General features: G+C 62.3%; 3 protein-coding genes across 3 annotated transcripts in view; all 3 read left to right on the top strand.

Annotated features, from left to right (window-relative positions):
• Positions 1-3908, top strand: part of PRSS56 (serine protease 56) — a 7471-nt gene extending 3563 nt beyond the window's left edge. Inside the window, exons 4-14 of the mRNA XM_085325104.1 lie at positions 13-172; positions 312-454; positions 614-773; positions 874-1062; positions 1163-1324; positions 1498-1570; positions 1823-1985; positions 2487-2634; positions 2756-2833; positions 3119-3225; positions 3443-3908. Coding sequence (XP_085181230.1) covers positions 13-172; positions 312-454; positions 614-773; positions 874-1062; positions 1163-1324; positions 1498-1570; positions 1823-1985; positions 2487-2634; positions 2756-2833; positions 3119-3225; positions 3443-3616 — 1557 coding nt within the window. The 3' untranslated portion in view covers positions 3617-3908. The remainder of the gene's footprint in view (positions 1-12; positions 173-311; positions 455-613; positions 774-873; positions 1063-1162; positions 1325-1497; positions 1571-1822; positions 1986-2486; positions 2635-2755; positions 2834-3118; positions 3226-3442) is intronic.
• Positions 3909-5151: 1243 nt separating this feature from the next.
• Positions 5152-9998, top strand: CHRND (cholinergic receptor nicotinic delta subunit). The gene is made up of 12 exons (XM_085325103.1): positions 5152-5203; positions 5887-6032; positions 6245-6289; positions 6514-6623; positions 6798-6953; positions 7381-7496; positions 7857-8057; positions 8599-8710; positions 8847-8961; positions 9208-9409; positions 9535-9653; positions 9761-9998. The coding sequence occupies exons 1-12, from the start codon at positions 5152-5154 to the stop codon at positions 9941-9943; spliced, it is 1557 nt and encodes a 518-aa protein (XP_085181229.1). The 3' UTR covers positions 9944-9998.
• A 1111-nt stretch (positions 9999-11109) lies between these two features.
• CHRNG (cholinergic receptor nicotinic gamma subunit) lies at positions 11110-16284 on the top strand. Its single transcript, XM_085325070.1, has 12 exons — positions 11110-11152; positions 12041-12180; positions 12428-12472; positions 12695-12804; positions 12915-13070; positions 13338-13435; positions 14233-14436; positions 14754-14868; positions 15119-15233; positions 15550-15757; positions 15870-16003; positions 16120-16284. The coding sequence occupies exons 1-12, from the start codon at positions 11110-11112 to the stop codon at positions 16282-16284; spliced, it is 1533 nt and encodes a 510-aa protein (XP_085181196.1).
• Positions 16285-20756: the final 4472 nt, after the last annotated feature.

The raw sequence follows: 20756 nt of genomic DNA, 5'->3' as shown, positions 1-20756 counted from the left end.
TTTTCCTTCCAGTTCAACCCCAAGACGTTTCACGGGGACCTGGCGCTGCTGGAGCTGGCGGCACCCCTGGCGCCGTCGCCCGCCGTGAGCCCCGTGTGCCTGCCCAGCGGCCGCGCYGAGCCCGGCCCCGGCACCGCCTGCTACATCGCCGGCTGGGGCTCCCTCTACGAAGGTGGGGGCCTGCCCCGGTGCCCGCGCTGGTGCCCGTTTCCTGCGCGGGGCAGCGGGGAGCAGCCCCCCCACCGGGGCGCTGGTGGAGCGGGGATGCCGGGGCGCGGGGGCACCCCGTGACGGGCGCCTCGCCCCGGCAGAGGGGCCGTCGGCCGAGGTGGTGATGGAGGCGCGGGTGCCGCTGCTCAGCCAGGAGACGTGCCGCGGCGCCCTGGGCGAGGACCTGCTCACCAGCGCCATGTTCTGCGCCGGCTACTTGTCCGGCGGCATCGACTCCTGCCAGGTAACACCCGGGGAGGTGGTGGGAGGGGAACGAGGTTGGGGGACCGGCAGCCCCACGGCGCTGCGGTCGGAGGGGGCAACGTGCCGCCCGGCAGCGCAGCGGCAGCGGGTGCCGGAGCTGCCCGGCGCCGGCCGACGCGGCGGCGCGTCCCTCCCGCAGGGCGACTCGGGGGGCCCGCTGGCGTGCCAGGACCCCTCCTCGCACCTCTTCGTCCTCTACGGCATCACCTCGTGGGGCGACGGATGCGGCGAGCGGGGCAAGCCGGGCGTCTACACCCGCGTCGCCGCCTTCGCCGACTGGATCAGCCTCCAGATGGACCGTGAGTGCCCGCCGAGGGGCGGCGCGGGATGGCGGGGGACCCCCGCGGGCGACGCCGGTGGAGCACCCGCCGCCTGACGCCGGCCCCGGTGCCCCCTCAGCCTCCCACGCCAGCCGGGAACCCAGCTGCTTCGACCTGCTGGCGCTGGCCCAGCTGCCCCCCGAGCGGCAGCCGGCCGAGCGCGCCCGCCTCTGCRCCTTCTACGCCGGCGCCTGCCCGGCGCGCCTGGGCCGGGCCGCCTGCGCCAGCCTCGCCGAGGAGACGTGCCGCGCCAGGCGGCGCCGATGCGGTGAGTGGCGGGGGCCTGGGTGCCCCCCCCGTGCCAGGTTTAGGCCCCGTTCCTGGCGGCGCGGTGGCTGGGGATGCCGCTCAGCCCGCTGCRCCCGCAGAGCTGCACGCCTACGCCCAGACCTTGGTGGATCTCCTGCGCCGGGCCGGGGACTTCTTCCGAAACCAGCTCGACTTCTCCTTCCTCACCCGCACCCTACCCCAGCTGGTGGGCAAGATCTACAGGCACCTCTTCCCTGCCCGCGTCCGCAGGGACGTCCCAGGTACCCTCCCAGGCTGTGCMACCCTGCCCGGCACGCTTGGGGACGTGCCACCACCCTGTCTCCATCCCCTCTGGGCCGGCTCCGGGGTCACACCGCGTGCCAGCTGCCRGCCCCAGCAGCACCGCTGCGCTCCCCTACCTGCCTTGCTGCCCCGCTCCTCGTTGTGCCCGCAGGCCTGGCAGTGGTAGGGGCCCAGCCCAGCCCCATGGCACAGGGCACCCCAGGCCCCTGGACCTCCCCCACCAGGTAAGGGGGGATGTGATGGCACAGCTGGCCACAGGGGGCTGAAATGTTTGGGAGGGGGGTAGGCAAGATGCCTGTGGGCATCACCCTGCCCAAAGTGTTAGGGCACATCCGGAGGGAGGTGGGCAGAGACCCCGGTGCACCCAGAGCTACTGGAGGCTRCTGGAGGTCCTGATGTGGGTGGCATTGGTCAGGGGACAGGTGCCACCTGGCTGTGCTGGCCACGCACCTGAGCTGGCCCCGTTGTGCTTGCAGGCAGGGGGCCGGGAGGCCGCCCCACTTCGCCGGGCTCTTCCGGGCCGTGGGGCCCCAGGTACAGGACTGGGTGGAGGCGCTGAAGGCCATGGAGGGGGGCAACCCCCTGGCACCCACCTCTGATGGGGAGCAGCTGCCCGGGGAGACATGGCTCTTCCTGCAGGTATTTGGAGAAGGATGGGCTGGGGGAACACCCTGCCCCTCTGGTGACCATGCCACTGCAGACCAAGCCACTGCAGTCCCCCCATATCCCTTTCAATGTCCTTTGGCCCCTATATTCCTTGGACAGCCWTGGAGGTGGCACCTCCATCTCCACCACCACAGAGGGAGCATCTTGCTCTCCCCGGCTGAAACCAGTACTCCCAGTCCAACAACTGCAGAGTTAGCTTTGGGTCCAACCYCACAATCTTGTGTCCCATCCCACAGTCATGAGTCTGACCCCATAGTCRTTGGTCCAACCCCACAGTCATGGGTCTGACCTACAGTTCTGGCTCTGACCCAAAGTGGCCACGAGGCAGCTACATGTTCCCAAAAAGCCATCAGACACAAGTCCTGCCATGCCCTGCGCTCTGCTGCCATGCACCACATGCACTGTGCCTGCCACTGTGCCTGCGGGCACCCCATGGGCACCCCATGGCCCACTCTGTCCTTCCATCCCCTTCAGCAGGGTGAGGAGGTGGTGGAGGAGCTGGTGGGCCAGGGCAGAGCCTTCCTCACCCAGCTTCGGGCAGAGCTGGGCGTTGGCACCCCCCTCGAAGTCACAGAGCCGCAACAAGTTCCTGGAGACCCAGTGGGGACCCGTGTGCCGAACCGTGAGCCCCAAGAGGAAGGCAGGTTGAGGACAAGGGGGTACTGGGGCACTGCCAGCAGTGCCCCACAACCACATCCCCACTGGAGTTTTCACAYCTCTCTCCATTGTAGGGTCCACAGCAGGTGGGCACCCGAGGGAGAAACGTGACCTGGTACCCACGTTGCCTGGGGTGGAGGAGCAGGAGGCAGATGAGGGCCGAGGTAAACGCCCTGGCCACTGTGSGAATGGGTGCTAGTGCATCCAGAGGGACCCGAGCCAGGGCACCTGCTGTCACCAGCCATGGGGATGATGGCAAGACCTGTCTTGGGGCTGCCCAGCCTATGGGCATGACAGTTCTCCCACATTCCTGGTGTCACCAAAGTGGCCAGGGAAGAGCCCCGGCATTCCTGGACACAGCGGGATGCCCTGGCACAGCCCAGCAGCTCATCCCATCACTCCGCCATCCCTGACATTCCCATCTCCCTCCTGCCCACCCCGGGCTCCAGGCTGCCCCGGCCTCAACGAGTCAGCAGTGCGGGTCGGCGCAGTGCGAGAGCTGTACGCCTGGGTGCTGCGGGTGCCCGAGCCAGACCTGGCCATGACCTTCCAGGAGGTGAGTGCTCCAACCCAGCCTGGTTCTCCCACTGCCTATCTGGCTGCAAAGCCCTGGGGGCTCATCTGGCAACCCTCCTGCGAGGCGCCAGCTCGAGTCCCCCGTGGGGAGCCAAGGGATGTCCACTCTACAGCTTGCCAGCTGCCATCCCGCCGTGCCCCCCTCGCCCGAGCAGCGCGGTTGCCCCGTGCCTCAGGGTGTTTTCCTCTTCCCACAGATCCTGGTAGACTTGGGCTCCAAGAATGCCAAGGGGCTGTACCGAGCACAGGTGCGGGCCACAGTGGGGGGCCGCCCCACMGCTTTCGCTGGCCTCGTGGGCCTGGAGAGCGACTCGCTGGCCCGCAGCATGCCTGGCCTGGTGGCCCTGGCACTCGAGGCCTTGAAAACCTAACAGTGCTTGTTGTGCCCTGGGGCACCCTGCCACCACAGGGACACGGGCTGAGGTCTGTGCCCCCAGGCTCAGGCAATTCCATGCTCTCGTCCCACATTGTGCCTCAGTTTCCCTCTGGCTGCCAGCACTGCCCGACCTCCCCAGGGTGAGGGAGTCTCTCGGGCAGGGACTGCAGCCCTCCTCGCCCCTGGGGCCCCTGCCTTGGCCAGACTCCTCCTCCCTCACTCCAGTTCCCCCATGTCACCCGGGCTATTATTTATTTGTACAGAAAAAGGTCTATTTTTCAATAAAGAAGGGCTCTATTTTCYAGTAGCTCATGAGTCTGAGGGGAGTGCTGTGCCACGCGGTGCCAGCGAGATGGGCGCTGGGGGGCTCTTTCCGCGTGTGATGCTGCAGCCTGCTACCTCTTCCTCCCCGTCCCCCTGAGCAATGCCCCCCCCAGCCTCAGTTTATACCCCCTGTCATCGATGCCTGGGTGGGGGTGGGGGTCGTGTACCCTATCCTGCCCACTCGGCTTCCCGGCATGCCAGCCTTCCTCCCCATGCCTAGCGTCACCTTCCCAGGCCCCAGGCATGGGGCAGGACGCAGGGGGGGCTCTACCATGTGGCATGGAGATGCCAAGGGGGTGCAGGGGAATGTACCTGATGGCWATGGCTTGAGCTATGCCTTGAGGATGCAGGATGGGTGCCCCCGGCCCACTTTGTGCCCCAGACCCTCCATCCAGCAATACCCCTCTTTCTGCAAGAGACCTGGCCACTCAGCCCTCGGGCACTGCTGGGCAGGCAGGAGGGGGCTGGCACGGGCACCTGCTGGGTCCTGCCCAGTCCCTTGCCCAGCCAARCCGGAGAGCCCTGGGCTCGCGCGTGGTGGCAGGGGTCTGAGCCACCATGGGAGGGGGCCATGGGAAAGCACCTCGTGCTGCTCTGTACAGCACCCTGYGCCCACCGTGGTGCAATCTCCTCGGGGATCCATGTGAAACCTCCTAGCTGGCAGAGGGCCAAGCATGTCCTTGTCCACCGGTGTGGGTTGGGACCCACTGTGTGAGAAAACCCTGACCTTGGGCACTGACGRGTGCCAACGCTTTTACCTCCCTGCTTTTGGAGAGCCTGGATCCCATCATTGCTCCCCGGCGCCTGCCGCCCCCCAAGCGGCATCCATCCCTGGACCTGTGGAGCAGCAGGAAGGGACCTCACCCCTCCCAGTGCTCAGCAATGCAAGTCTGGAGCAGGCACGGGAGCCAGCTGTCTCTGGCTGAGATAAGCCAGGGCTGCCGGGCAAGGGACAACAGGGCGAACACCACTACTCGGTCAGCCGACACCAGCTGTGCCTGCCCATCTCCCCTTCTCTGGGCACCGGGGTGCCGGAAGAGGGGGGGGCCAGAGCTGGTATCCGGTCTTGTCCTCCTTCCCCCTCAGCACCTGGCACGATCCATCTCCCCTCTCCTGCCTGTGGCCGGACATCCGTCCGCTGACGGCAGGCGGGGAGGTGGCAGGGGGCCCAGCCCAGCGCAGGGCGGGAGGGCATCGTGGCACCGCATGGAGAGCCTCCCGGCACGGCTGGCCCTGCTCGGGGCACTGGTGCTGGCGGGTGAGCATAGGGCTGGCGGGGGTCCCGTTGGTGGGGGGATTCTGAGCCCCCTTGGTGGGGTCAGGGCCAGGGTGATGCTGGCAGGACCCCTCAGGGCACATGTGCCCCCAGGTCCTGTTGACGTGTGTCACTGGGCAGAGTTGAGTGGCTGAGCATTGCCTTCACCACCATCCTGCTTGTGCTGTCAGAGCTGTGTCCCTAGTGGAGCCATGTGTGCATGTGCGTGTGTGTGTGTGAGCGCGCAAACACGGTGTGCCACTGCATCTGTGTGTCCCTGTGTCCCTGTCTGTGTCCCTGTCTGTGTGTGTCCGTCTGTCTGCATGCATGGTCCCACTGCATCCATGTCCCTGTGTGTGCACCCATGTGCGCAGTGCCACCGCAGCTGTGTCCCTGCGTGCCTTGTGTCTCTGTGCATACAAAGTCGGTATCTATGTGTCCATGTGTCCCTGTCTGTGTCCCCGGCCACATGTGCCCAGTCACGTGGGTCCACATACCCCATGCATGTATGTATTCCTGCATGCCCACCTCCATGTCCCTGCATGTCACAGGCACAGCAGTGCCCTGGTCTGTTCTCATCCCCCCACCTTTATGCCACCCTGCCCTCACCAAGTGTCTCCAAGGGGCAGCACTGGGTGGGTAACCCCCCGCCCCAGACAGGGCCAGGCTGACCCTGTACCCCTCAGGTGGGCTCTGCATAAACCAGGAGGAACGGCTCATCCACCACCTCTTTGAGGAGAGGGGCTATAACAAGGAGGTGCGCCCCGTCGTCTCCATCGAGCAGACTGTGGATGTCTACCTGGCTCTCACCCTCTCCAACCTGGTCTCACTGGTGAGCCCCCAGCAGGCATTGCCTGCCACCTTGGGGTCCCCCAGGGCTCTACCAGCTTCACCTCATCCCAAGGGGTGGGTTTGTGGGTGAGCTCTGGGGTCACTCCCTCAGAWGCCCTGGCTGGCAGTGGTCTTAGGGTCCCRTTGCCCAAGCTGGGGCCATGGCCAMGCTACATGGCCCTACCATCTCACTGCACTGTGCTACCATTGCAGAAAGAGGCGGAYGAGACGCTCACCACCAATCTGTGGATTGAACACGTGAGTAGCRGAAGGGGGTGCCAGGGTCTGGTACTGCCAAATTCCTGCCTGCTTCCCTCCTTGCAGCCCCCTGCCCTGGGCAGTGCCCGGCAGCATGCCACAGCAGCTGTCCCCTGCCCTGGCATCCTGGGCAAAGGGGATACCAGGGCATCAGTTGTGCCCTGGGGCATGGGAATGGGGCGGTCTGCTGTGGTGAGGGGTGACCCAGGGATCCGTCCTCCCAGGGCTGGACTGATTACCGCCTGCAGTGGAACGAGTCTGAGTTTGGGGACATCAAGGTGCTCCGCCTGCCACCGGACATGCTGTGGCTGCCAGAGATTGTCCTGGAGAACAAGTGAGCCAGGCCTCAGTTTCCCCTTCTGCACCCTCACCCTGGGCTGGCCGAGGTCCCCAGCTGCCTGTGGTGGGACGGCTGGCATCCTTGGCCAGAGCGGCCRAGCCAACCTCGGTGCCGATGGGGCCACCGTGCACCACCCACCAGTGCCCGCCTCGCTCTCTCTTGGTGCAGCAATGACGGGCTCTTCCAGGTCGCCTACTACTGCAACGTGCTTGTCTACAACACGGGCTACGTCTACTGGCTGCCGCCCGCCATCTTCCGCACCACCTGCCCCATCAATGTGGACTTCTTCCCCTTYGACTGGCAGAATTGCACCCTCAAATTCAGGTGCTGCGGGGCTGGCGGGGGCCGGGGCAGCACAGGCAGGAGGGTGGCAGGGCACCGAGCTCCCTCACTGCCAGTAAAGTCCCCAAGAAGAGTTTTGCTCCCAAGCTAGTGGCAGCTATTTGAGTCACGGGAGGGGAGAGAAGAGCCCGGTGTAGGGGTGCTGCACCCTGGAGTGCCCAGGTACCCACCCTGCTGASGTGCAAAACGCCACCACATACCTGTAATGTCTCTGGCGAGGAACGGGGCAGTGCCAGCCCCTGGTGCATCCCAGAGCAGATGCCCATCCTGGGTGCAGGCCTGGGTGCAGCCAGACAGGGCTCTGTATGGTGACTTGGGGGGCCCCCGGCATCATGTTGGAGGCCAGGGCAGGTGGGTGGCAAGGACRCAGCAGTGGGCACAGATCCTCACCGCCTGTCCTCTGGGACAGCTCACTGGCATACAACGCTCGGGAGATCAGCATGCACTTGAAAGAGGAGAGTGACATGGAGACGGGCAGGTACTACCGGGTGGAGTGGATCATCATCGACCCAGAAGGCTTCACAGGTAACGTGTGCACCTTCTTCCACACCCTATGGCAGCAGCACACCTTGCACAGGCTCTGGGGTGCTCTGCCACCAGGACATCCTGTACAGGGCACAGAGGAGCCTTATACGGGCCACAGGGGCAGCCCACCACCAGGAGACCTTGCAGTGGGCTCAAGGGCACCCTATCACCGAGACACCCTGGCATGCAGGACTTTGGCATCCTGTCACCCATGCTGCCAGGCTTGGCATTATCCCTACATGGGGCGGGGAGGACGGGTGCTGCTCTCAAGGATGGTGAGGCCCCAGGTGAGCTGGGCTTAAGGAAGACAGGCATGGCTGGCTTCCCCCACGCCAATTGCCATCCCATGTGCTCTGGCAGAAAATGGAGAATGGGAAATCATCCACCGCCCAGCCCGCAAGAACATCCATCCCAACAACCCCCCTGAGAGCAACGAACACCAGGACATCACCTTCCACCTCATCATCAAGCGCAAGCCGCTGTTCTACGTCATCAACATCGTCACACCTTGTGTCCTCATCGCCTTCATGGCCATCCTTGTCTTCTACCTGCCTGCTGACAGTGAGTAAGCCCTGTGGCACCTGTGCTGGGCTCAGCACACCGCATGGGGCACCCCACATCCCACACTTGTATTGGGCTCTAAGACATGGGGACACCTCCCACACTTGTATTGGGCTCTAAGACATGGGGACACCTCACACAGGGCATTGGAAAACCCCCGTAACCCGCATAAGACTTCGGGGCATGGGGACAACCCAACAACCAGCACAGGGCACTCTGGCATAGGGACACCTTGGGGGCACCCTGGCACCAGGACACTCCAAAGAAGGGACCAGGAACCCATCATCCTGGCCAGACACACTGGCAGGGGTCATACCCCATGTGGGGCATGCCTACAACAGAACACACTGCATCGGGCACTGTGTCCCTGGGTGGGACACTGAGAGGGAGATCTTGAGGCTGGGGACACTGGGAGGGTATCCCAGTACTGGGAAAACTGTGAGGAATCCAGGCACTAGTGGYAGTAGGAGGGATCACGACACTGGAGGCACCAGGAGGGGGCTCGGAGGCAGGGGTTGCCTCGAGCTCACCTGCTCTCTAGGTGGTGAGAAGATGACRCTGGTGATCTCCGTGCTCCTGGCCCAGTCTGTCTTCCTCCTGCTTGTCTCCCAGCGCCTACCCGCCACCTCTCATGCCATCTCCCTCATTGGCAAGTGAGTTCTGGCCACCACTCAGAATCTTGGGGACTGAGGGGTGGCAGAGGATGGCTCTGTCTGTGCCCAGTCCCAGTGGTAATGCTAGCTCTGGGGTGGGGGGAAAGCAGGGCTGAGCGGTCTGTGTCCTCCCCAGGTACCTGCTTTTTGTCATGCTGCTGGTGACAGCTGTGGTGGTGATTTGCGTGGTGGTCCTCAACTTCCATTTCCGCACTCCCAGCACCCATGTTATGTCTGACTGGGTCAAAGAGGTGAGTGGTGCCCCTGAGGAAGAGTAGCYGTGGCTCAGCAAGCTTGGTGGATGCTGCAGTAGGGGTGGTACCATGCCCCATGGAGGGTATGGGGCAGCGCTGCCCAGGCACAGTGCCCATCTTCATCACCCCAAAGGGCTTGGTGTCTTCTGCTGCAAACTTGGTTGGGACTGGAGGGTGAGGATGAGATGTCCACCCAGGCACTGGGGGCTATGCTCAGCCCTAGTGCTTTGTCCTCTGCCTCAGGTCTTCCTGGAGACCCTGCCCCATCTGCTGCACATGTCGCARCCAGCCGAGAGCCCGGCAGGTGCCCTGCGCATCCGGCGCTGCAGCTCAGCCGGCTACATCGCCAAGGCGGAGGAGTACTTCAGTGTCAAGTCCCGCAGTGAGCTCATGTTCGAGAAGCAGTCGGAGCGGCATGGGCTGGCCAGCCGCGTCACCCCTGCCTGTGAGGATCAGGGGGACATGGGAGGGTGGCAGAACCGGGGTGCCCAGCAGGGGACACCTCTCCCTTGGGGTCACCTTTTGGTGTGCCCCATCTCAGGATGGGGCTTACAGCTCCCATGTCCCCAGGCTTGGCACCACCTGGCATGGACACTGACCATGATCAGATCTACGAGCAGCTGAAGCCGGCCATCGACAATGCCAACTTCATYGTGCAGCACATGCGGGAGAAGAACAGCTACAATGAGGTGGGTGACACAGCCATGGCAGGGGCAGATGATGCCCGTAGCATCTCCCTTCCCACTTATGGGGAGCCCCAGTGCGCACCGTGTTACTTGTTGCCCACCTTCTCTAGGAAAAGGACAACTGGTACCGTGTGGCCCGCACTATGGACCGGCTCTGCCTCTTCCTCATCACTCCCACGCTGGTGGTGGGCACCCTCTGGATCTTCCTCATGGGCATCTACAACCACCCCCCACCACTGCCCTTTGCTGGAGACCCCTACAACTACCGCGAGGAGAACAAGCGCTACATCTAGAGTGCTGGGGAGGTGGATGGGGCTAACCCCTGTGCCAGTTTGCTCTTCCCACTCAGCCGCCTTGGCGTGGTACTGCCAGCTGGGAAAATAAAGCTGAGTTCTTCTTGCCATGGGGGAGGGGCTGAGTTGGTGGATGCTCTTGGTGCCCCTAGGGCTCCCCTAGGCACCTCACATACGCGTTGGGAGGGGCGATGCCAGGCCCAGAGGGTGCCCACCGAAAGGGCCTCATCTCTGGGGCATGTCCAGAGCATGGGGGCCCTCAGCTGCGGTCAGTAAAGGGGGAAGGGGAGTTTCCCCTCGGGGCACAGCAGTACCAGCTCCCGATAGTGCAGTGGCTTGGGCACTTGTGCCAGGATGGGCTGGGGAAGGGGGCATATGACACCTGCCAACCCATCCAGGAGTCTGGAGAAGTGCCATCAGTGCCCACATCCCATCCCCATGCCCGTCAGGGAAACGAGACACCTGGCCCAGCCCAGAGGCACCAGCATCTCCCCGTTGGCATGCCTCACCCCACAGCGCCAGGCTGGAGGGGACGAGGGTGTTTCCCTCCCCAGCKCAGCGGCAGGAGGCCAGGGCTCTGKTTTCAAGGGACGCAGCTGACGTCCCCCCACCRGGACAGCTGTCACWTCCTCTCCACCAAGCCAGGAGGGAGGTGCTCAGAGTGGCACGCTTCCATCGCTGGCACTACCCAGATGGGCATCGTTCCCCRGGCTCTGCCTGGACGGAGCAGGGGGCAAATAGCAACCACCGGGAGGGGCAGGGCACTGCCGGGGGTGTTCGCAGCACCTGCCTCTTTTCCGTGACCCGTGAGGGCAGGGTTTTCCGCCRGTCCCCCAGGCACGCGGTGGGGAGACGCGTCCCTCTGCTTGGGAGATGGGAAACTGAGGTACAGAAGATCTTTACCCCCTCGGCCCTGGAGCAGATACCTGCTTCCACCACCCCGCCGGGCACAAAGCGTCACCGGGCGCTTTGCAGCACGCTGGCGTCACCCGGTTGGTGTGTGTGTGTTGGAGGGGGGGGCACTGCCTGTCCCGCCCCGGCCCGCATTGCTTTGGGGAACAGCTGACGGCGGCGAGGACAGCGGGGCTGGCCGGGGCGCCGGGCCCAGAATAGCTCTGCGCGGGCACCGAGCGGAGCCGAGGCCCTGCCGCGCCACGGCCCCYGCCATGCGCCGCCTCGCTCTGCTCCTCACCCTCTGCACCCTGGCAGGTAAGGGGTGCCCGCTCTGGGGGGGGGGGGCTGGATGGGGTGCCCAGTCATCCCCCCTTCCCTCGGGCCGGGCAGTCCTTGGGGATTTGTCACCCGGGGCATACAGCGCCGTGCACTCCCACCCTGGGGGGGGGGGGTTCCCCATGCCGACAGCCTGTGGCCCCCATGTGGGGGTGTGTGTGGGGGGGGTCAGGTCCCTGGGATGTGCAGGGTCATGCGTGGGTGTGCAGCACCTCCGAGGCACAGCCTCCTGCCCCCACGGGTGTGCAAGCACACCGGCGCTGCGCACGTACGCGGCACGTGCACTGACAGCCCTGCACAGGCGTGCTTGCACACTGATGCACACCGCCAGGCACACCTGGGCATCTGTGCACACATACAGCGACACAGAGGCACACGCAGCCCTGCACGAACACACGTGCAGGGAGAGAAGGGTGCGCCAACACTCAGACGCACACTCGCATGCACACACACAACCCCGCTAGGTCCACCCCCTCACACCAAACTCACATGCACAAGCGGTTACACAAATGCGCACAGGTACACTCACTCTTACACAAACGCATGCCTGTATGTCCACAAGGCACTCGGATACACACACACACTTAAATCTGCTCGCACACCCCCACTAGCAGATACAGTCTCATAGACAGGTGCACCCTAAGACATGCACACACCAGCACTCCTAGACACACACTCACACCAACACGTACCCCTAGGCATACAGCCCCCCTAGACAGCAACACACACACACACACACACACACACACACCACTCACAACACCCCCTGGCTGTGCCGGCGCCTCCCAGGGCAGCAGAGCCCGGGTAGCCCTGTGAGCACCCCCGTGCCCCCACCCTGGGGTGCTCCACGGCACATGCCCTCCCCAGGCGTGAGCTGCAGGAACCAGGAGGAGAAGCTGCTGCAGGACCTCATGGCCAACTACAACCGCCACCTGCGCCCGGCGCTGCACGGGGACCAACTCATCAACGTCACCCTCAAGCTCACCCTCACTAACCTCATCTCCCTGGTGAGACACCCCCGGTGCCAGCCTCTGCTGCCTGCTTGCCTGCGCCAGCCAGCTCGCATGAGAGCAGGACCACCCTGAGGCGGGTGCCCGGGGCTGCCGTGCCGTCATCCCACACCACTGGGATGCTGGGGTGATGCTGTAGAGGAGCCTTGGCATCTGGGCACTGGGTGGGAGAGGGGGCAGCAGGTGACCGTGGGGCAGAGGTGGGCAGGGTGCTAATGCTGCTGTCTCCCCTCTTCCTTCCCAGAACGAGCGGGAGGAGACCCTCACCACCAATGTCTGGATCGAGATGGTGAGGCCCAAGGTGGTGTTTGACCATGGGTGGGAGCCCCATGCCACCTTTGCCCTTCATGGTGGCATCCCATAGTGGRCTGACATGGAAACATCCCTTCATGGGTGCTCCTGGCTGCGAGGGGCAGCATGAGCTGGGAGGCTCATGAGTGCTCATGGCACGAGGTGGGTGAGCAGGGCCAAGGGGGGCACTGTGACCCCCTCTCTGCTCCCCCTGCCCCAGCAATGGTGTGATCACCGCCTACGGTGGGACCCCAAGGAGTATGACAACATTGAGCTGCTGCGGGTGCCCTCCACCATGGTTTGGCTGCCTGATGTCGTCCTGGAGAACAAGTGAGGCTGGGCAGGGCTTGCTGCAGTGGGCACCAGGGGCATTTCCCCGTGCTGGAACTGGTGGGCTGTGGGAGACATGGTTTGGGGCTGATCCTACCCTTTCTGTCCAGCATCGATGGGACATTCGAAATCACTCTCTACACCAACGTGCTGGTGTCTCCTAATGGCTGCATCTACTGGCTGCCCCCCGCCATCTACCGCAGCTCCTGCTCCATCCACGTCACCTACTTCCCCTTCGACTGGCAGAACTGCAGCTTGGTCTTCCAGTGAGCGTGGGGTGGGCGCTGCAGCGGATCTCACTGGGACGTGGGGAGAAGGACAGCCCAGACCCCTGCTGAACCCTGCAGCAAGCCCCAGGGTGGGCRAGCACTGCTGACAAGTCCCCGGCACCCCAGGGTCCATCGGCTGCACAGGGCACCATGGCCRAGCCAGGCACTCGCAGGATGGGGCCGTGGGTGGGCTCCAGCACCCTACTGATGCCCTTTCCAGGGGCGGCACGGTGCCAGCCTCTGCCACCCCTCATCCCTCCCCAGGTCCCAGACCTACAGCGCCAACGAAATCAACCTGCTGCTGACGGAGGAGGATGGCCAGACCGTGGAGTGGATCGTCATCGACCCCGAGGCTTTCACGGGTAACACCGCCGCCGGGCGCCGGGTCGGGCCGCCCCGGCGGCGCGAGGAAGAGCATCCCAGCGTGGCGGGCACGGAGCAGGCCTGGCGCGAGCTTGGTGGCTGCAACAAGCAGGGCTGCGGGGAGCTATTAGCAGCTCTTGCCATTACACGGGCACTTAAGTTATTAGTCAAAGCGGGAGCGCGGGTGAGATTTGTTTTACTAACCCCCCTGTCTCGGGGCTCTCGCTGCCTGGCAGTCTCTCCTAGAGAGCGCTGCTCCTGCGAGCTTGATTGATGCCGGGAACGTAGCTGTCACGGCCAAACGATGACGTTTTCCATCACATTTTAATTGCATATTGAAGGAACAAAATGCTTTTCGGGCAGCGAGATTTATTTTTTCATTACCGACCYGAGCTGCGGTCTTGATTGGGAAAAATCTATCGCTCCCACTGACGGTGGGGGAAAAACAACGCGCCGTAATCAAGCGTCACGCTTGGCTTCCCCCCGCGGCTCCCGGCGGCAGGGCCCTGGGGGGGCTCCCAGCCCCGCGGGCAGCTTATCCTGGGAGCCCCCGGCCCTGAGGTGCCCAATGTGCCTTGTGGGTGCCCAGCTGCCCCTTCTTACAGCTTTCAAAGAGATTTTGCCCTGGCCCCCTGGCCTCCAAAATGGCTCTAGCCCCCTTCCCCAAGCCAGCCCGGAGCCGTGCCCGACATGGTGCCCTTGTCAAGCACCGGGCTTGCCCTCCTCCCCGCTCCGGGACAGGGGCCAGCAGCCCCCAGCGGGGCGCGAGGACTCACGTGGCACCGCTGCACGGCAGAGAACGGCGAATGGGCCATAAAGCACCGTCCCGCTCGGAAGATCATCAACGCAGGGCGCCTCACCCCGGATGACATCCAGTACCAGCAGGTCGTCTTCTACCTCATCATCCAACGCAAGCCGCTCTTCTACATCATCAACATCATTGTGCCCTGCGTCCTCATCTCCTCCATGGCTGTGCTGGTCTACTTTCTGCCCGCCAAAGGTAAGCGCTGGCGCCGTGCCCATGGCAGGCACGGCGGGGACAAGGGAGGAAAGGCCATCTGTCCTCTCACGCGTGGGGATCACCTGTGCCAYCCCGCTCCCACTGCTGGTGTGGCTGGGCATGCAGGCGCCCCTCTCATCCTGCAATATTTGGCGGGGGGGGGGGGGGAATTTCCAAGTACCCCAGGGTTAAACTCCTGTAGCAGGATTTGGCTTGATCAGCTCTGGGGCTGGGGTCGGGGCAGGCCCTATGCCGAAGGAGGGCTATGCCTGCCCCGCTGCCCTGGACCAACTTCTGCCTTCGCCCCTCCTCGACAGCGGGAGGGCAGAAATGCACCGTCTCCATCAACGTCCTCTTGGCCCAGACCGTCTTCCTCTTCCTCATTGCCCAGAAGGTGCCTGAGACGTCCCAGGCTGTGCCCCTCATTGGGAAGTAAGTGACGGCCTCCAGCCCCYGCACAGGGATGGGGTGCCAGCCCTGCCAGCCCCCTAAGCAAGGGGGAGCAGAGCAGGGGACACAGGCAGCCACATCCCATCCTGCCACACATAGAGCTGCTACAAGGCTACCAAATGCCCACGTCCCACTGTTGGTCGGGCTCTGAATTTCCACCTCAGGAGGGCACCAAGCCGGGCGTTGGGTGCCCACAGCTTGTGGCCCCAACAGCCCCATGCCCCATTTCCAGGTACCTGACCTTCCTCATGGTGGTGACTGTGGTGATCGTGGTGAACGCCGTCATCGTCCTCAATGTCTCGCTGAGAACGCCCAACACTCACTCCATGTCCCAGAGAGTGCGCGAGGTACCTGCCTCTACTGCAGCCCCCTTATCCATGGGGCAGGGGGTGTATCAGAGGGCAGAGATGCCCCTCGTGGAGCAGGGTGGTGGCATGCCCTAACCTGAGCACAAGTCCTGGCACAAAGAGGGGTCCTAGATGTCCCCAAAGGACCACACTGAGCCACCAGGCCATTACCATGGACACATTGCTGGCATCCCACTAGCACATGGGGATGCCCTGGGTGAYGTGGGAGGACTTGATTGCACCTACCGGGTGACCCGGGAAGCGGAGGAGGGGTAAGGTCCCTGCCCGCTGGCCCTGTGGGTGAYGCTGTACCCAGGTGTGCCTGCACCGCCTGCCCCGCTACCTGGGCATGCACATGCGGCGTGAGGAGACGGCGGGGCCGCCGCGGGCCGCCCGCCGGCGCAGCTCCCTGGGGCTCATGGTGAAAGCCGACGAGTACATGCTCTGGAAAGCCCGCACCGAGTTGCTCTTCGAAAAGCAGAAGGAGMGGGATGGGCTGATGAAAACTGTCCTGGAAAAGATTGGTGAGTGCCCTGGGTGCCATGGGCGGGCTGGCATCTCCCTGCCAAGCTGGGCGATGCTCCAGGCTGCCTAGGCACCTGCTAGTGACTGCCAGGATCTCCCTCCTGCTTCTAGGACATGGTCTGGAGAGTGGCTGTGCCCAAGATCTCTGCTACAGCCTGGAGGAAGCAGGCCCCGAGATCCGCGCCTGCGTGGATGCCTGCAACCACATCGCCAATGCCACCCGGGAGCAGAATGATTTCAGCAGCGTAAGTTGGGGCCAAGGCAGCTGGGAGGGGACACAGGAGGGCATTCAGGACCAGCACCACGGTGCCATGCGGGGACACCCCTGGCAGCCCCTCACTGCTCTCTGTGCCACTTGCAGGAGAATGAAGAGTGGATCCTGGTGGGGCGAGTGATTGACCGTGTCTGCTTCTTCATCATGGCCTCCCTCTTTGTGTGTGGCACCATTGGCATCTTCCTCATGGCTCACTTCAACCAGGCGCCTGCTCTGCCCTTCCCTGGTGATCCTAAGAAGTACCTGCCATAGTGATGCCCACATGTGCCCGCCAGCCTTCCTGCTGCGGAGACTGTTTGAGGAGGAGCCCACAACYGATACCAGGGGCTGGGCACCTCCAGACCAGCCTGCCCAACTGAGATCTTTGCAGGCACAGCAGCTCCTGGTGCCACACGCAGCACTGGGAGGAAGTAGGGGTCACAGGGCTCYCAGCAGCGGTGGTGGTGCAGAGGGGCTGAGTGTGGGATGGTCATGCTTCTGCTGAACATGGAAGTAAACCCCATGGTGCTCTCACGGACCTCTGTGGTATCTTTGCTGCATGCCCGCTAATCAGCCCTGCTYGGGTCATCCCTCTTGGGCAGCCAAGTTGTGTCCCCTGCATGCACTGAGGGCTAGCACATGGCTGAGGATGGGCACTGTGCACACCTGCCACCCAGGCAGGCAGGCTCCAGACCTCTGGGACCCCTGCAAGGGGGGTGTGAGAGGGGACAAGGAAGGCACAAGAGCCAAACCAGGCGCCTGGTGGTCTGTGCACCAGCAGCGAGCGCCACGTTCCCCAGCTACAGAATCACGGATTCAACCCCCAGGCAAACCTGGCCCCCAGCATCCCTTGCCATGACAACATTGGGGCAGGAATCATGGATACAGCCCATCCCAGGGCAGCAGCAGAGCCACAGATGGGATGTGGAGCAGATAATTCCTCCCTCATTTATCCCCCACCAGCTCAAAGATCCTCAGCCACAGGTCTCAGGGGCAGCTGCCTGGTGAGCTCAGGCAAGCAGCCTGGGGACCATCAGGCACCCAAACCATCTTAGGAACGATACTTTCCCCCCGTGCTGCATCCCCCCGTGCCCCTCGCTGACCTCTGGACCCGCAGCCCCCAGCGCGGTCCTGTCTGGCAGGGGAGGTGCGGGAGGTCAGCAGGGCGGTGTTGGCAGGCAGCGGGGCTCCGTGGGCAGGGCAGGGAGGCTGAGGGGCTGCTGAACCAGGTGACTGCAGTCATGGTACTTTAGGGCCCAGGCAGGAGGGACTGCACCCCTCGTCTGGTGCCCGATGACGGCACCCTGCACCCCACGCCCAGGTGCACTTCACTGCCAGAGCTGAGTGACGCAAGAAGATTGCCTCATTTTGTAGGGGCTGGCACTGGCCGGGGAGGGAGATGGGGGTCACCAACAGCCCACAGGCCTGGGGCAGGGTTTGCTGGGCACCAAGTGGTTCTTACTACCTGGCGGAAGGAAGCTGCGAATAGCCCCCACTACAACCCACACTGGTTTTGGCTAGCACTGCCAGGCTGGTGAGCAGCACAGGGCTTGACTGGCACTCTGACCTCTGTAGAGCTGACACGGCACCCCCAAGAACCTACACTGTGGTTGCTGCTGAAGGTAAGTGGGCATCACAGCTCTCCACCACTTGAACATGCTCCCTCAGGCTGGGGGATGGAACCATGGAGGGACAAAGTTGCTCCTGGCTTGGCCACATGCCTGGGATGCAGCCCGCACTGGAGTGAGGGTCCCAGGACAGCAGCCTCCCTCTCTGCTTACCCCACAGTGGAGGCCAGCTGCCTGTGTCCGCACCTCTGTGGTGCGGCTCACACTGCCTGTATCCAGCTCTGGGTCATGCCGCATCTCCATCGGCCCTACCAGCTCAGCACCTCAGCTGCTACTGGGGGAAGATAAGCATCTTTACTGCCAGCAACCAGCTCCTGAGCACTGTCTGCCGGAGCTGAGGCACCTCACAAAGGGCAGGGATGGTGCCCACCTACTTGGGTATGGATGTACAAAGGAGCTGGCCAAGCACCTAGTGCCCCAACAAAGGCGATACTCTTCCTCCTGCCCAGGTCACCTCCCACGCAGGCAACCCCAGGATCTGGGAGAGGTGACCAGACCTCTGTAAGGAGAGCAACACGGATCGCAAGTTCCTTGGGGATGGGGGAACAGCCCTCATGTCTTCCACACAGGTGACACAGCCTGGCATCCCTGATCACARCCCCAGGCCCAGGCAGGCAGGTTCCCCTTCCACCCAAAAGTCAGGCTGTCTCTCACCACACTGCAATCCTGGGGCCACACGTCCARGGTGCCCTTCAGGAGGGGGCTGGGCACCAGGAAGGCACTGGAACCATCCCAGCTACTCCTGTGCACACAGGCAGTCGGCAGCACGGGGCATGTTTGCAACGCTGGGTTGTCCCTCCCCAGAAAGGGTGCTAGATGCAGAATCAATTGGCTCCAAGCTCTTTGCCTAGCCATCTCCCATTGAYGCCTGGCTCCCCTGCACCCTGCTGGCTATCAGGGGAAGGTAGCTCTAAAGAGAGACAGAGATTGCCCCACACTTCTCCCTCTGTAGAAGTTCATCTTCTTGCAGACAAGTTGCTGGCACATCCATACCACATGACTGGAAAGGGGTAAGCTTTTCCAGTCCACCAGGAGCCCCACCACCTCCAAGTGATTTTACCTGCCCCCGAAAACCTCAGGGTTTATCATCCCACCACAGTCAAGGCAAAAAAAATCCTTGGCCAGGATACCATGGGCCTTGGGTAATACATGCATCCTACAGGAGCCAGGGAGAAGGGACTGCCTTGCAGGTCACCCCATCTGGAGCTGTAAGGGTGTTGCAGAGAGGCAGGGTGAGCTGTAGTGAGAGAACAAAAGCCCACCCCATCCTGGCGTAGGTCTCCACGTATGCACATCACATTGAGGAGTGTAGGGGCAACAGCCCCTACAATCATCCCACACACACAACTCCCTTCCCAAAACTAGGGACTCTTCTGTTTGCCTGTGGCAGATCTCCCACCAGCTCAGAGACACCCACAGCACCACAGCCATTGCTCCACGAACCCCCTGGCCAAGTCCAGCCTCACCTTCAGCAGCCCAAGTTTGGCCAGCAGTAACCATAGGCACCCAGGAGTCACTAGCCTGACCCAGCCAGGATCCTCTGGGGAAAGAAACATCCTAGGACTGCACCCTAGAGCCCAAAGAGGTTTAAAGCTCTGCTGGTTTCCCCTGAGGCTGCTAGACAGGCATTTGAGTAAGTTTAAGAAAAGCCTTCAGGACAGGAGCAGCAGCACAGGTCATGATTTGGGGCTCCACTGGATCCAGGTTTGCTTCCTGAATGAAAAGGATCTGAAACCTTTTTCTAGGGCATGACAGAGGCCCTCTCCCCTCCCAAACCAGCCCATAACCATCTTTATACCACTCTTATTAGCAGGACATACTAAGCCACCACCCAAAAGCCCTGCTCAGAAGTCTTGCTCCATCCCCCTCCAACCTAGGGAACACATTACAGCCGGTGCTTTGCACTGGCCAAACACCATTTTTCTTCTGACCTCAAGAAGAGCAGTAACATTAAAGAGGACAAAAAGCTCCATAACCCAACCACCTTGCTCCTCTCAAAGAATACAAGAGAAAGCAGTGCTGAGTGCTCTGAATCCCACCACAGCAGCAGGAAGAGAGGAACAGTCTCCCACAGAAGGGCTCTTCCACAGCTCGCTCACAAGGAGCGTTTAAAGGTGAACACGGCAGGACCACAGCATTTTCAGATTTAATAACAAGCCTGCACTCATCAGCACCAGCTTAGACGTAAGGCCTCAGAGGAGAGAAGTAGGCGAGAACATGAAATAGCAGAGGTGGACAGGACACACAGCTGGGCACAACAACAGGACTAAAGTCCTCAGTGATGTCATCTGCAAGAAGCTAAACGCAGTGTGGATAAAAGGAGCCTGCAGCTAGTATTTCAGCCTTGCCTTGCAAGCTATTTTTGCTTAGATTGCCAAAATGTAATTACAACTAAATCCCCCTAACAAATATCAGAGAGCAGCAGGGGAGAGATGTATTTAAAAGGAATTTTAAGTAGCAGCCATAGTAGTACCTGATCGCAGCAGGAAAAAACAAACTGCGCCTGTAACAGAGTATTTGTTTGAAAGCTGGTTGCAAACAAGCGGCAAGGACAGAAAAGGGACTGTGAGATCTCAAGAAACAATGAGAGGGACACTACAACCAGGGAAGCTGTGCCCTGCCACCCTGCCTAGCCACCCGCCAGCAGGCATGAACCGCCGGACTGTGGGGAGTAGTTAGTAATCATTCACTGTACTGAACATTTCTAGAGATGTCCTAGGATTGACACCCTCAATGGGATAAGGGAAAACAAGCCCGTCAGAGGGCTGTGAATATTTTAGACTGTTCTGGCTGCTTTTAGTCTAAACTCCAATAATGTGGGCAACTTGCAATCAGAGTCAGGAGGCTGAAAGCCCCCTGGTCCCCAAGGCCGGTAATTGTCCCAGACACAGGCTGCCAGTTCTGCRGTCGCTACCAAATTGGTCCAAGCAGCCCTTTGCCTGGGGGACTGTGCGGAAAGCTTAGGGCAGGAGYTGTGCCCCAGCTCTGGCTGCAGGTGCCCCCTCCCACCCAGTTCAAAGGCCCTATTAAAAATGGAAAGCAATTGTACAATTCCCCAAGGGAGAAGGGAAAAGGCTAGAGCTGTTAATGAACACAATTAGTGTTGTAGCTGAACAC

This window comes from Rhea americana, unplaced genomic scaffold, assembly GCF_003343005.1.
Source record: "Rhea americana isolate MKP2758 unplaced genomic scaffold, rheAme1 scaffold_96, whole genome shotgun sequence".
NCBI classification, from domain to species: Eukaryota; Metazoa; Chordata; class Aves; order Rheiformes; family Rheidae; genus Rhea; species Rhea americana.
This window is presented reverse-complemented; position numbering and strand designations above follow the sequence as displayed.